General features: G+C 40.6%; 1 protein-coding gene across 1 annotated transcript in view; it reads right to left on the bottom strand.

The window, feature by feature from the left end:
* RYR2 (ryanodine receptor 2) overlaps positions 1-15,944 on the bottom strand; it is a 728,853-nt gene that overhangs the window by 11,667 nt on the left and 701,242 nt on the right. The window contains exons 97-100 of the mRNA XM_073878937.1: positions 13,158-13,291; positions 9,060-9,120; positions 5,023-5,169; positions 3,147-3,281 (exon numbers count right to left, since the gene is read on the bottom strand). Of these exons, the coding sequence (XP_073735038.1) occupies positions 3,147-3,281; positions 5,023-5,169; positions 9,060-9,120; positions 13,158-13,291 (477 nt within the window). The remainder of the gene's footprint in view (positions 1-3,146; positions 3,282-5,022; positions 5,170-9,059; positions 9,121-13,157; positions 13,292-15,944) is intronic.

The following is a 15,944-nucleotide window of genomic DNA, read 5'->3' on the forward strand; positions in this document are numbered from 1 at the left end:
GCAAATTAAAAGGTGTTTTGAGACCTAACACTGTAAGGGAAATCTAGGTCATGTGGCCTGTGATGCCACGGTTTTTAAGAACCATCAGCTGGACTCGGGCACATGCAAAGCTACGCAGCCTCCCCTGTGGTTGGTCCTCTTGACAGCCATACACAGGACTGGCAGCTGAGATGGTGCTTGTATCTTGGCACTGAGTCTTCTTTTGCAAGAAAAACACTTCTAAGAGGTATCCTTGTGATGCCCCCAACCTTACCCCAGCCAAAGGCAAGACAGAAAGCTTGTCATGCGTAGGAATATAAACACGCACAACAGAGCTGGTTGTAGGTAGTCTCACTGGTAAGAGCAGAAACCCCTTCAACCGAGCAAAATCCAGGCTCAGTCCCGAGCCCATAGTTGAAAATATCAAGCAGCTTTATTTCCTCCTCCTACAGCGAGGCGAATTTGTCTGCCTTCTCCATACATGCCCCATGCAATTGGTGAAGGCGGTTAGTTGTCTTCCTAACCCACCTCTTGTTCAAATCACGCCTGGATTCTTCTCATAATAAGTACGTTGGCAAAATTTACAAAAGCAATGGAAACACATACTGAGAGTGATATTCAAAATGTAGTCATCCAAGGATACCATTAGGAAAATTGAACAGGGTCACATCTGACTCATGATGTTAGAAGGGGAGACCAGGATGTTGTAGGGGTCCCACTGTGGTAGGAGACGGGGTGGGGAACAAAGGCCCCACTGTTCCTATTCCGTAAGACAGGCCACTCAGTACCACTCCCTGAAGTCACCCCGCCTCTCCAGCATCCTTCAGCAGTGCATGAGCACCATACCCTCTGAGAATGAACGACCTTAGTAAACCTTCTGACCTGGGGAGCGTGGACTTTGAGATTCAGAACCAAAGGGGAAGGGGTGCGAGGGGGTTCTCCTGGAATAGAAATGAATCTCCCTGGAGTCAATGGAGACACAACGGCCTGCTGTTACTATTTACTGAGTTTCTTTTGTGCCTTGTCGCTTCCTCCAGCCTTCCGATCCCCTCCCTGCCTCTAGCCACCTGCTACCCCTAGTCTTCAGGGTCATCAGGTAGAGAAGCAAGGTGGATATTAAAAGCAGCTCCCGGAAGACGAGGTGAAGGATCTCGCAAGTACTTCCTTACTGATTGTAAAGTGTTGCATGTTAGTGATTCTGGTGGGTGTTATGCTACCAGTGACCAGTCTCTTTACTGTTTATTCTCTCCCTAATCTGTGGTCCTACTCCCTGTAGGAACCCTTGTTAACAGTTTACTACGTATCCTTCTAGAAACTCTGTATCCATATCGTAGCATACCCAATACGTGCATTGTAGCGTGTGTGTATGTGCGCGCATGCGCACAATTAGGATCTTACAATACCGTTCAAGACCTTGCTTCCCTCCGCTTACAGGCAATTTGTATGTCTTTCTATATCAACATGTGCAGATCTGTCTTATTTTTAAATAGCTACTTACTTTTCTGTGGTATGGATTTGCCATATTGACTTAATTGGGACTCTGTTGATAATTTAGATTATTTCCAATTTGTGATTAGCAGCAAGTATCCTTGAACATACAGGAACATATTTGTAAATAATCATTTAAATCAATACTAGCAGGGGCACTGACAAGGCAAAGGGTAAGTACAATTAAAAATGTGAGAGATCTTGCAAAATATCTCTGAAGTCATTGTGTTACTTTAAATTCCCAACAGTATTCATGAAAGTGCCAGTTTTCCCGTCAATTTAACAACTGTGGGTGTTAACAAACTTTAATATTTTGCAAACCTGACAGGTAAAAAGTGGCAGTTAATTGTTTTGCGTTGCATTTCTTTAATTACAGTAGAGGGTAAGCGTTTCCCCAATTTATAAGCTGACTGAATTTTACCACCAGTTGTCTGGACATAGTCTTCATTTTTCTCTTGGCTTCTTTATTTCCTAGTGATGTGATAAGGACTCAGTAAATTAAGGACACTGGCCTTTTGTTGTAGTGTTGAGTATATTTTTCCCAGTTTCTCATTTGTCTTTAGATTTTGCTTATAGTTGTTCCTTCTTGAAGTAAGTTTTTAAGCTTCCATGCATTTTAGGTTTTATGTCATACTCAGAAATACCTTTTCCCATAAAAATTGTTATTATTTCAAAAGTCAAATTCTGTTTTTTTTGCATTAAAATATTTGTTCCATTCAGGATTTATTTTGATTTAAAGAACTAGGCTGGTATCAATTTTTATCTAAATTTCCTCAAAAGCACATCCATAGTACCAATACTATTTATTGAATTCTTTTTCATCCATGATTTCAGAAGCCACTTTTATTGCATTTTTAATTTCCAAGTGTGTCTGAATGTATTTCTAGACTATCTTGTCCTATAGATTTATAATTCTCTCGTTCAAAACCTGCCTGAAGTACTAGTTTTATAATATTGGTTCTCTCTTACTACTCTTTTGGGATGTTTATATTTTCCAGAGTAATTTTACTCTCATTTCGTTAGTCTCTTACCCCACTAACCCCGTGGATGTAGGTATTTTGATTTGGTGCTCCATGAAGAATTCCTATCCTTTCAGCTAGAGGTACATATTTCCAATCTAGGATCTCATGTCGGGTAACTTCTGATGTGCCATTTTCAGAGAGGTGGGTTACAGAACAGTGATAGGCCAATATGAAAACTTTCCCATCCGTTGATTTTAAAACCAAGACTAAAAAGATAATTTAAGCCAGGATACTGAATATAAAAGCAAAAACTCACAGTTCTATTAAGAGATTTATTTTTGGACTTCAGTGACGTCAGTTAATAGCATTACAGTGAACGAGTCACTAAGGCTTCAAAATATTTTCCGAGGAAATAATTTTACCTGCTGTCCTGGAATCTATGAACCAATAAGCTGAAGTGTTGATATCAATCCTTCCCGTTCTAAGTTCTTTATGCAGGAAATTTACTCATTATCAGGTTGGTGCCGCAGGTGTGCAAAAACAGTAGAAATGCTCCTTTATGTTTCATAAACTTTTTTTTTTTTTTTTAAAGAGCCACACAACTTTTTACTGTGTATGCTGTTTTCTCTTCCACATGGCTGAAGAATGACTACACAACCATTTGGATTGAAGAAGCAGGAGAATTTTTTCATTCACATGAGATCAAAGTGAACTTACCGTTAGCATATCATCACATTTCATATCTGGAGTATCACCATCTTCACTTTTATTGTAGAATTTTCGGAAAAAATTGAATGCCACAACTGTATATAGGTATACGACAACAGCTAGTAAGCCAACGGTTAACACAAGCTGGAAAGCAATGTGAATTGAATGTGCATTAGAAATGCAAGACATATATGACTGGCATATTTGACATCAGGGAGGAGAGCTTTCTATGAGCACATAGCTGGATTTATTGACTGGAAAGTAATGGAATCCATAGCTCACTCCCTATCTTTCTTACCCCCCAGGGGGTGGGAGTTTATTTTCATATTCTCTTTATTTTATCAAGTTTTCAGACTATGTCATGCAAAACTTCCCTACTTAATTGGCAGCTGGAATAGTAATAAACTCTGATTTACTTTCATGTCCAAACTGATCATGGTATGTCTATGTTGAAAACATGACTTTCACCAAGTTGGTGAAATATATTTCTATTTTTATCACAGAAACTCTAAACACACCAAAATGCATTCTCTTTTCTACTTCCTCTGACTACAACGAATCCCTATGTTCTGGACTGTGGCGGCATACATTAAGTTGTTCAAAAATCACTTTATAATTATCTGGAGAAAACATGTTATCTGAATAGAGGGCTTAATTCACTTCTATAAGTTAAGTACAATGCCACTGTAAATTTCTGCATGTTTTACCTATAAGGACTATGAAGCTCTCTAGATTTCTGCAAATGAAAAACTGATAGCTCAAAAAGAAAAGGAATAATCACAGCAAAATTTTAGAAGTTAACTGAAGGTAGTGCCAGAACTTTTGTGTGAAAATACACAATAGGTTCAGCATCTCCAGTTCTTTAAATATATTAGGAACTCAATACTGTGAATGAATAAGCATAGTACACTTTTTTGCTAATGTCAAACATTCAGAAACTAAAATGGCATATATAAGAACAATGTGTTGAAATTTAGGAAACTAAAGATCATGATAATTTAACTGAATCATGTGAATTTAACAGTGGGCATGGTTCAAGTTTTTTGCAGGGGCACGTATTTAAAAATATGCTGGATTATAAAATTCTGGAAAAGGACTCTGTTAAGCCAAATAACTGACAGAGAATGTGTTATCTCTCCCAGTGGACACTTGATAGAGAATGAATCAATTAATACACGCTTCTACAGTAAGTTTATTAATAATGAAAGTTTTCACATTATAGTTGGGCTCCATTAAAACATAAATCGATTTATCTGGAACTAAGCCATTATTACGTAAGTACTCTAAGTATGACCCTGTCAAGTATGAAACATTATTATTTTTTCTGCCCAATTTAAAAGTAGAGAAAAGACTACCTAGATATCCACTTTTGAAATATTCCATTCAATTAAGAATGTGGCATCTCGTGTTTTATTACTATTACAACTAGTGCCTCAGGATGCTACAACACATTTTGGTTCCCTATGGTATCAAATGGAGCAAATATCATATTGGGAAAAAATTAACTATTTCCTGGGCGTGTTTCCTATGTGCCGGGACCTGTGCTAACACCTCCACGTTTACGTTTTTATTTAATTTGCCCCCAAACTCTAAAAGGCAGGTACTTTTATTGTATTCATTTTACAAAATGAGTAGAGATTTAAAAGTGTTAAGTAAGTTATCCAAGGTCACTCAGCGAATCCGTCAAGCCAAGACTTGAATGTGGGTTTAGGGAACTCTTCAACTAATAATCCTCGTGGTTTATAAAAGAAAAAGTGCAGATCCCCCATTCACAAAAATCTTTACAACTGCATATTGCCATTGGAGGTTGGATTTATTTGGGTTAGTATATTATTTGCTGGGATTTTTTGGTTTTTTACAGGAGGGAAAAAAGATCAACTTTTACCTGCTTGCCATTGTGAGTTACTGACGACAAGATGGTTCTTAGCGTCTTGAATCCCATAGCAATGTCAAGAAGATGAGCGGCAAAAAAAAAGTTGTTATAGTGTCCAAGAACGGACATAGTCATATACCAGGCCAGGTAGAGGAAGGACTGAGAAGACAAAACAGGAGGGAAGCATATCAGAATATAGAGTGAGTGACTACTGTCAAAAACTACTCTGATTTCATTCTACTATAATCACTTCATTTACTTCTCAGTCTATACATTTATATCATTCTAAGTAGTTACATCAGTTTGTGTATTTTGTTTTCCTTTAGTTCTGAGAGGTTCAAAGTCATTCTCTCCTTTATATCAGAGAGGGTGTTCTTGCGAATCTTCCCACAGAGAAAGTTTTATTGACTTAATATTTGATAGCAAGGGATCTCCACTTCCGCACTACTGATAGTTTACACAGGATAATTCTTCGTTGTGGGGGACCATCCGTGTAGGATGGTTAGTTACAACCCTGGTCTCTACCCACCAGATGCCAGGAGCTCCCTCCCTAGCCTTGGCCACCAAAGATGTCCCCGGACATTGCCTAATGTCACTTGGGGGATAAAACTGCCCCCGCTGGGAGCCCCTGCTGTACAGTCAACCAAAGAACCAACTTTCCTTCTCTCTTTTCCTTTCCTCTTTCATTTTTCACTTACTTACTAAATCAGTGTTTGTTGAGACCTACTAGTTACAAGAGATTATATGTGGTGTCTTCTTAACCAAGCATCTCACTTCACGTGAGCCCAAACAAGTCGAGGAGAAAATGCAAATACTATTTAATGTCACTGAACACTATATAATAAACCTAACGATACGATTGGTACTACCTGTAGAAATCTCGATTACAATCAGTGTGAGGGATTAACTTTACAGAGGCTAGAAAATGTATATATTTTTGAGGGGAGGGGAATGAATAAAGTAGAAGGAAGATACTGTGATCATGCTTACTTTTTGGATTACAGTCTCTTGGGCAAAAGGCATGTTTTGCCAGTGGGGTCGGGAGCTACCTATTTTGGGAAGGGGTGGAAACCTTCCTTTTGACCAGAATATATCTTAGACCTTAGAACAAAAACAAGATGGGGGGGGGCTGAGGGAGTACAGAGTTTTTATGGGCAGCTTGGGGCTGAAGTTAGAAACCAGGCTGAGAAAAAGAAAACGGTATTTGAAAAAAGACACTGAGATAAGACTATGGAGAATGTGCTCAAGAATGACAGTTTGGCTTTAGAGTGAGTTTCTGTTTCAGGAGATGAGAGTCTGGAAATGTACAGCAGGGTTGGAAGGCTTTAAGGCCAAGTGAAGGGATGCGGGCACATCTTTTGGCCCGTGAGAGCCCCTGGAGCATCGTACAGAATAATGGTGTATGAAAAGCAGCATCTTATGAACGTGTCTTGAGCACCTGCCAAGTGCTGGTCACTGCCCCATATATTTGTGTAGCAAGACCCCTGGTAAGTAGGCAATTTTAGCCCCAAATTTACAAATGAGGAAAGTGAGCTCACTCGGGCCAAGCTCCTTCCTGAAAGAAGGTGTAAGGGGCAGAGCCATTCTGTTAGGAGACCACTGGACGACCCCACGGGTGGGTGAGGTTATGAGAGCCATGACTGGCAGCAGAACTGGCCAGGGCAGAAGGGAGAATCACAGAGGACGGAAGAACAATCCAATCAGGCACATAATTAAAGGTGTATATTGAAGGAAAAGGAGGAGTCCAAACTGGTCATGGGAGTGTAGAAGATACTCAGGGATGGAGGCAATGGCAGATAGGGGACTGCATTTAGTGGGGAGGACAGGGGAGGATACATTTGTCACGGGACTTCTGGATGGACACATCTAGCAGGCTATTAAGAAATGCAAAGGGGGCGCCTGGGTGGCTCAGTTGGTTAAGCGACTGCCTTTGGCTCAGGTCATGATCCCAGGGTCCTGGGATCGAGTCCCGCATTGGGCTCCCTGCTCAGCAGGGAGTCTGCTTCTCCCTCTGACCCTCCCCCCATCTCATGTGCTTTCTCTCTCATTCTCTCTGTCTCTCAAATAAATAAATAAAATCTTTAAAAAAAAAAAGAAATGCCAAGGGTGAGGAGCAAGGACAAGTTTGTGTACGTAATATGAGTGAGAGGCCTAATACAGGTGATAAGCTGAGCCAAAGATACATGTGTAGACTACACAGGGTCTCTGCTTAGCCAGATTTAGCAAATAAAAACAAAGGCTGCCCAGTGACAGCAGAACATCAAGTAAAGAAGAACTAGTATTATTATTACTTTTTAAGATTTTATTTTTAACCGACTGAGCTACCAGGCAACCCCCCCCTTTTCTAAAAGATTTTATTCATTTATTTAAGAAAGAGCGAGAGAATATTTTAAGTGATCTCCACACCCAATGTGGGGCTCAAACCCACAACCCCAAGATCAAGAGTCCTATGCTCCACTGACTGAGCCAGCCAGGTGCCCCAAGAATAAGTAATTTTTAGATTAAGTATGTCCCCTGCAATATTTGGGATATATTTATTTGTGAGCATAAGTACATAAGTGTCTACATTTAGTTATCCGAAATTTAAATTTAACTAGGAATCTTGTACTGCATCTGGTAACCCCCACTGTGTTTCAGACAGAAACTGCACTATGGAAGATTGAAGACATATTGAGAGGTGACGGGCCAAACAGAAGCCATGAAACTGCAGGAGGATGAATGATATATCAGAATACTGCATCAGGAAGAAGTCTGAAGAAGTCTGTCCATGCCCCAATTATCTGGAGAACAAGAAAACCACACAGCAAGATGAGCATTACTGTGGCATACGAGGAGGTCAAGGAAGATTGGCCTTCACAGGCAGAGGCCAAGTCAGTGGGGCTACCTGAATGGAAAACACCACTGCTGGAGATGAGGTGGTCTTTGGACCCAAGGGAGATGCCTCCATTATTAGATGAGAAATTAGTCCATAGGACATCTTATTAACAGTTGACAGTTCCAAAGGATACTTACAAGACTTGCTTACGAGCTCTTTGGAGAGTTCTCTAAGAGCCTCAGAGTTCTGGGCCCATGGTTGGGTGTGGTAGGGCTAAGGATGGAGGTGGGAGAATTTGGGAGGTGTCATGTGCCTTTAGGAGAGTAGAACTAACGTTCACTATAAAAGTCAGTGCTACTTAGGTGACATTTTGAGACTAAATGAGATGTCCAAGGGAGAAAGCACAAAAGCAAAATCAGTGGAAGGCCTAGCGCTAAGCCTTTGGGTTTGTCTGCACGTTCCCCTTCACAGGTGTGTGAGGATGGTAAGAGGATTATGAGCCAGCAGGAGGAGATAAGCTGAGACCCCACAGCAAAAAATGTATAGTTGATCCATCCAGCCGAATTTCGTGACTGTCTCCAGCAACTTCCCATTGACAACAAATGGGAGCATAAAAAAGAGCGATGGTAACAATTTTTTAAAACTGAAAATTCTAAAAGTCAAAAATGTACAGCTACTGAGCAAGCCAGGGTCGTAAAATGTGACTGACTGAGCTGACAGCTGGTGGCTTTTAGTACTAGGTGATTTTTTTCCTTATGTTTGTACATAGGCTTGGGCCCTATGTTTAGTTCATAGGCTCCTAGGCTCTCTGAGAAAAGAAGGATCGATCAAGAACTAGAAGAGTTCCAACGTACTTAATTGGGAGAAACTTAAATTTATCACAGTTAATGTTTTTAAATTTTATTTATTTAGAACTTTCATTTTAACGTCTCAAACTTTGAGGTATGCCACTGCCCAACTAAAACCTAAATGAAAATACACATGAATTTGCATCTCAGTTTCAAATTTTTCTTGTATAAATATATTTTCGTGTTAATCTTTTGGCTACTGAAAGAAATGGAATGAGAGATCGGCTAATTAATCCTGTGTTTCCCTGGGTCATTGTCAAGTAATGATCTGTATTAAATGAATTGATACCTGATTAACTTTCTTAAGTAACTGGGACTCATCAGAAGCCCAGCAGACTCATCTAATGTGAGTGTGGTGTACGTTGTGGAAATGAAGGAGGGCTTACGTTGTCAGTGAAGACGACTCCTAGTTTCCACATCTGATACTTCACGTCGATAGAGTTCAGTCTGGAAAGACAAAGAAGAATTTGTAGATATGCACATGTAGCAGAGACTCAGAGGACTGTAAGAAGCTGCCAGCATTGCTCCCATGGGATGAGACTAACAACCATCTTGGGAAATCAGTTCCTTCCCGGGGGGCGCCAAGGGAGGAGCTGATGGATGATATGTTACAGGGTTTTGAGATGCCTTTTCAGAGGGATCTTGGAAGACAAAACAAAACATCACCACCTTCAACCTCTATGATTTAAGAATAGCCCTTTCTTGTTCTACATCACATAGAAGGTTAACTCACTTCTTATGTGAGAAATGATCCCTGGAAACTCTGCCAGGTTAACCAACATGGGTGCATCAAGTGTCCTCACTAGCTTTCATTATACATTGGTAAATGCATTCCAACAAAATAATTTTTGCTTACACGAATAAAAACTTGCATAAACAGGCACATTCATTTTACAACTGTACTTAATTTGCCAAATGAAAGGGCTTTTTCATCTTGTTTGTGTTTCCTTTTGTTCTCAAAAGCCTTCTCTACCCAAGAAGGGATTCACCTCTTCCCCTTGGTTCCCAGAGCACCTTGTAGGCTTAGACTTACTATGATTACTCACGTTGTGTGGTCATGGGTGTGTAGGTATCTATGTATACATTTATGCCTTTCTCCCTAATCTGTGAGCTCTCTAGCCCACCAAGCACATTATATCATACATGGAATGTCTCTCAATAAATACATGTTGAGTGAATAAATCTTAGCATAAATATTCATGATCTTCGCAGATTAAATACTCAAAATATACTTTCTAATTTTTTTTTTCAGAACTTGACACTGATTTATGGGCTAAAAATTATACCTTTGTTCGCCTTTCCAATATTCCAGGTAACTAATATAACACAATATAATATTAGCATTATTTTCAAAAGGGCTTCTCTAGACTTACTGTTTTAGTCTTTGATTACTTCTTTAGTCATTTCTTTAAAGAAGGCCAATCTTAAATTATAAATGCTAGGATCAATCATTGCCAATCAAAACTGACTTCTTAGGAGACTTTGCCCCCAAAGTTTTATTGACCTTAGCCCAAGACTTTTTTTTTTTTTTAATATTATTTATTTATTTATTTGGGAGAGAGAGAGAGCGAGCAAGAGAGCACAAGCTGGGGGAGAAGCAGACTCCTCTGCTGAGCAGGGAGCCTGATGCGGGGTTTGATCCCAGGACCCTGGGATCGTGACCAGAGCTGAAGGTAGATGCTTAACCGACTGAGCCACCCAGGTGCCCCAGGACTTTTTATTTTAAGGAAATAAAGTTATCTTTGAGCTAGAATCAATTTTATTACTAAAGAACACTTTTTAATATTAAATTTATTTTAGAGGCAGAGTGGGGGGAGGGGCAGAGAGACAGAATCTTGAGCAGAATCCCTGCTGAGCATGGAGCCCTACACAGCGCTCGATCCGATCCCACAACGCTGAGATTATGACCTGAGCCAAAATCAACAGTCTGATGATCAACCAATAGAGCCACCCAGGCACCCCTGCTAAAGAATATTTTTTAAAGTTCCGTGAATATTTACAATGGGTTTCAATATGAAACTATATTATTTTCTTAAAAAAAGAAAAAAATGGGGAAAAAAATGTGGTAAAATGCTCGGGAGCATGATTATTTTCTATGAAAGCAATCTAAAAGTAAGTATTTCTATCAGGATGCCTGAATGTCCCATGGCAGTTTATTTAAAATGCTGTTCTCATTTTTTTTCATCCCTATCAAAGTCTGCTGTCAACATCATGCAGAAGCATGTCCTTTTCCTAGTGCGGGGCACTTTTCTCACCAATCTTGGCAGAGTACTGATGTTTGGGTGGGGCTGGCCCCCAGGGATGGGCGATGGCTGACCTAGGCCAGCCAGGGCATGCATTCACCTCACCACAGCGCTTGGCTCAGGGGGAAACTATAAGCCAGAAGCTGGCTTTCTGCCAGCTTGCTAGATGGTTTTGCGATATGCCACAAATGAAATGAAAAGATGTAGGCTGCAGGCAGCCATTCTATCCCCAGAAGGTAATCTGGCCACCTATTTATTTGATTGACAAGCCCTGTATATTTCATTGGCAAATACATGTGCAGACAGATATGTGAATCATGCTTGTATTCAAACGTTCACATTAAGATAATATACAAACCAGATAATCTTTTAAAGATCTTTCTAAATGTTTTAAATAAAGGAACACTACCTGTAACTCTTTCCTAGTTGTGAACATTATTTACTAGATGTGTATTTTTCTATTTTTATTATCCATATTTAAAGGTATTAATGCCTGGGGAAAAAAAAACTAAGAAAAAAATAAAGGTAATAATGCCATATTAATTTCTTGGTACTTTGTGAGGAGTCAAACTTGCAAACATTTCCTAGGTGAAATAATGGAAAATTCCCCTCATTTAAACCTATTTGTTCATAATGGGAAAAAAAAAAACAAACAACAATAAAAAACCAGTCTAAACTTTCCTTCCATTTTTCAGACTGATGTTCCAGGGTCATAAATATGGCCGTGGAAAGTGCATAATCTGGGCGCCTGGGTGGCTCAGTTGGTTAAGCGACTGCCTTCGGCTCAGGTCATGATCCTGGAGTCCCGGGATCGAGTCCCACATCGGGCTTCCTGCTCGGCAGGGAGTCTGCTTCTCCCTCTGACCCTCTTCCCTCTCGTGCTTTCTATCTCTCGTTCTCTCTGTCTCTCAAATAAATAAATAAAATCTTTAAAAAAAAAAAAAAAAAGGAAAGTGCATAATCCCGTAAAACTAGTTGTTTGTACATTGTTTGTCAGAGATCTGGAAATGTTAATAGGAAGCTCAGCACCACTCTGACCACAGTCCTTGTTTTATATGAAATCCTACCATAAAGGCTCTTAGTTCTCAGCACCGTCAATGTGCTTCATTTTCTATCCAGTGACACAGTCTTTAAGTCCCACATGTGTTTTCTTGAAGTACCCAGGTGATATTTTGGATCTAAATTCTTGCAGTTTCTGTCATATGTTTGCCAGTCTAATTTTCAACTGAGTTCATATTATTCAAAAAAAAATGTAGCTCTAACATTTTTCAGATAAAAAATATATGACCAATGAGATAGGTCAGCCCCCATTTTTTTTTTTTAATGCTAGCTAAAATATTTATCTGAGACAAAATAATACTACCCTACAGAGCCTCAAATATCTACAGTCACCACATCCTAGTTGACTGACATAAATACACAAATAAGAAAGGTTGACATGTTTTAAAGGGAAGGTAACTACTGTGTTTCCTCTAAAATCATTAAATGGCTACAATAAGAAATTACATTTTTAAAAGCACGTATGCTTTACATTTATTCCAGAATTACAGGTGATCCAATTTGCAAAATATATATGTATATATATGTACACTCAACACTACATATGTGTGTGTGTGTGTGTGTGTGTGAAATTCCATCTCAGGCAAATTCAATTCAACTGGTTCACATCCTTCTAGTTTATATTATTCCCTTAAAGCACGGTATTAGGAGCGCCTCATTTTAAAAATTAAATTTCCAAGTAACAGCATGACAACATAGTATTTCTGGCATACGAGTCTTTGCTATTTAAATAAAACACATTATAATAAAAGAATATGAACTTTGAACATTTCTAATAAAAGGGCTACACAAATTCCCTTTTCCAAAACATAAAAAAGATTAACCTCTTTTCAGGCAGGAAGCATCAGAAAAGAAAGTCAAATATGGTGCTTTTGCATATGTTTGACTTTGACTTAAGTGGCATTTAGGGATTAGAAAAAGCAAATTAAGAACACAAATCTTTATTTTTCCTTTATGTAAATACCAAAAAGGTCACCTTCCAAAATTATTAGGGAAGAAATCCAATCAGTCCATAGCTGAAAATACCCGGAAGTTTAAAGCAGACCTTAGGTACATCTGTTTCCCTCCTCCCTTCCTCAGACATTGAGGGGAAGGAAATCAGTGCACTATCAAGTTCAGAAACGTCTGAATTTCTCCTCTTTTCAGTCTAGAGCTACAGGAAAGGGCGTAAGCAACACTCACACGGCCGATAGGGAGCTGTCCTTCTTCGGCTTCTTCTTCTCCCGGGCATCGCTGAAGTCCAGAGCAGCTTTGTCCATACCGAGGAGCTCGCTGATTCTATCCCGGCCATAGAACTCTCCGTACTTATCCATAACCTGGGGGACAGGAATAAAAGCATTTTACCGGCCTTGTGCATTAACTAACCCCCTGTATGCATGTGTATACAAACATCTAATTATTTTTACACTTAACTCCTTATTTGCCGTATGTTCAAGTTCACTTAAAAATTCTTGTTTAGGGCTCCTTTTCTGTGATCGCACTGCTTAAGGTCCAAGCAACTTACAGTGTTTTAGATAAACCCTCTCAAAGGAACAAGATTTCTTACTCGAGGGAGGCGTGCCAAAGGAAGGGGCTAGGCCAAGTATATAAGTCAAGAAGTGGAAGAAGATGGAATGAAAGGAACTTCAACCAAATTCTCATACTTTGTGCCTGGAATTACGGTAAGAACTCTGACCTGCTCTCCCTCATTGGGATTGGCACAGTGTATCAGTTTCCTGTTATTAGCATCCTCCTCTGCAGATAAAGAAGTTGTATCTTAGGAAGTAGAACATGCTCAAGCTTGCTAAGCTTGGCAAGAGACGGCACGAGAATGCTTCCAAGCAGGGCCTGACTTGCAGCCAAGATCTGCACAGACCACCGCGGACCAAGGGTGCGCCACTCGTGATGGCATCCCCTCTGGGGTGTCCGTTGCCACCATCCAACACTCCCTCCCATTGTTTCCTGACTGGAGCAGCCCCTCAGGAATCCCCGGAGCCTTGTCACCCACCTCGTGTCTTCAGCGCAGTCCTAGCATAGGTTCTGGGGCACCGTTCGAATCCCTTCTGAGCAACCCCCTCAGCGCCCTGGCCCCTCTGTCCCTCGGCCACATGCGCCTGGCTTGGCCCATGTGTCGTGTTTTCAGACCAGTGCGTAGACTGCCCACAGCTCAGCCCTGAGCCCAGGAAGTGCGGCTCCGGGACACGGCCACTCGACCCAACGCTGACAGACCACAAGAGTTCCCCACACAGTGAAAGTGGGGGCAGCAGGAAGAGGAAGGAGAGCGGACCGGCCGCTGAGGGGAAAGGAGGCAGGGAATGCCAGTGAGAGTGGATGAGGAAATACACCAATGGAAAAGAAGAAGGCACTAGGAGAAGGAAAAATCAGGGGCGCCTGGGGTGCTCAGTTGGTTAAGGGTCTGACTCTTGGTTTCGGCTCAGGTCGTGATCTCAGGGTCACGGGATGGAGCCCTGTACGGGGCTCTGCGCTCAGCGGGGAGTCTGCTGGAGATTCTCTTTCCCCCTGTCCCTCCTACCACCCTGTTCTCTCACTCTCTCAAATAAACAATTCCTAAAAAAAATAAAATAAAATAAAAATCAGCTTTCTCTAAAGGTATATAATCAAGGTAAGTAAAAACATGAAAGAGTAAAGAGTCTGTGAACACTGATTACAAAGGTTCATGAAAACATTTGTTCTGGGTTATTGTCACGGCACTACAGATGGGCTGGGATGAGCTGAGTGGTTGCTCCCTCTGGATTGTGTTCTCACCTTGTTCCCAGGAGAACAAATCGGGCAACACACACACACACACACACACACACACACACATAGTAGGAATGCCACTAAGAGTCCTAGCTGCAATTACAATTTATTTATTTGACTCTGAATATGTAGTTTCCTTCCAAGAAACTTGTGCTTTAACAATTTAAAGCAGTTTCTTCATTAATTAAGGAGACTAAAATGATCAAATTATTTAAAATTATTTAAAAATAAGTCTTTCAAAGCTTTGGCCTAGTTTGGATGTGCTCGGAGGCAGAGCAATGTTACTCAAAATGCCAGGTCACACAAGGAGACAAAAAACTTGCACCAAAATAGGGGCGCCTGGGTGGCTCAGTCAGTTAAGCGTCTGCCTTCGGCTCAGGTCATGATCCCAGGGTCCTGGGATGGAGCCCCGCATCGAGCCCCGCATCGGGCTTCCCGCTCAGCGGGGAGTCTGCTTCTCCCTCCCCCACTCCCCCTGCTTGTGGTCCCTCTCTCACTGTGTCTCTCTCTGTCAAATAAATAAATAAAATCTTTAAAAAAAAAAAAAACTTGCACCAAAATAAAAATTGACAAACATGCTACTTCTCTCAACTAGAAAGTCTTGTTATTAAGGAAAAAAAGAAAAGGTCACTGTGTTTCATCATGTACCTGAGTTAAATTCCTGGTGCAAGCCTTCTATCTACCCTCAGACTGGTAACATAAAATTTGCGACGGCTGGTTGCGAACCGTCCTGAGTAACACTGAACTGGTGAAATCCAAGGGAACAAGACCACTTCATTTGGCAGGTGTTTCTGTCTATTCAGACAGCATCCTCTGGGACTAGAACCCATTATGGAACAGAGGGTGAGCTGGGTCAGTTTGGCAATTAGAAAGGTTCAAAGGATAAGTAGGAGCTAGCGTATAATCATTATAGTATTTCACGACATACAAGTAATGGCACATATATTATTTCATTCAAAAATGTGATTAACATTAAAATTCTGTGTGGTGGAAAGAGCAGAGATGATCCTTGACTCTCAAAATCAGACTCAGCCGGTGCCACAGTGGACCACTGACTTCGTATTGCTGTTCTTTCTACCACCCTCTGAGGGAGTGGGCATCAGAAGAATAAAACTTGATGAAAATAAAAAGATCTTTAAAGTTTATATAAAGTAAATAAAACTCGGTCCTTTGTTGTCATGCAAGGGCTTGACTTCTGTAATGTAAAGCAGGATTCCAGCCCCGGTGATT

Source organism: Callorhinus ursinus, unplaced genomic scaffold (genome assembly GCF_003265705.2).
Source record: "Callorhinus ursinus isolate GAN/ISIS: 27379988/994484 unplaced genomic scaffold, GSC_fseal_2.0 scaffold32, whole genome shotgun sequence".
NCBI classification, from domain to species: domain Eukaryota; kingdom Metazoa; phylum Chordata; class Mammalia; order Carnivora; family Otariidae; genus Callorhinus; species Callorhinus ursinus.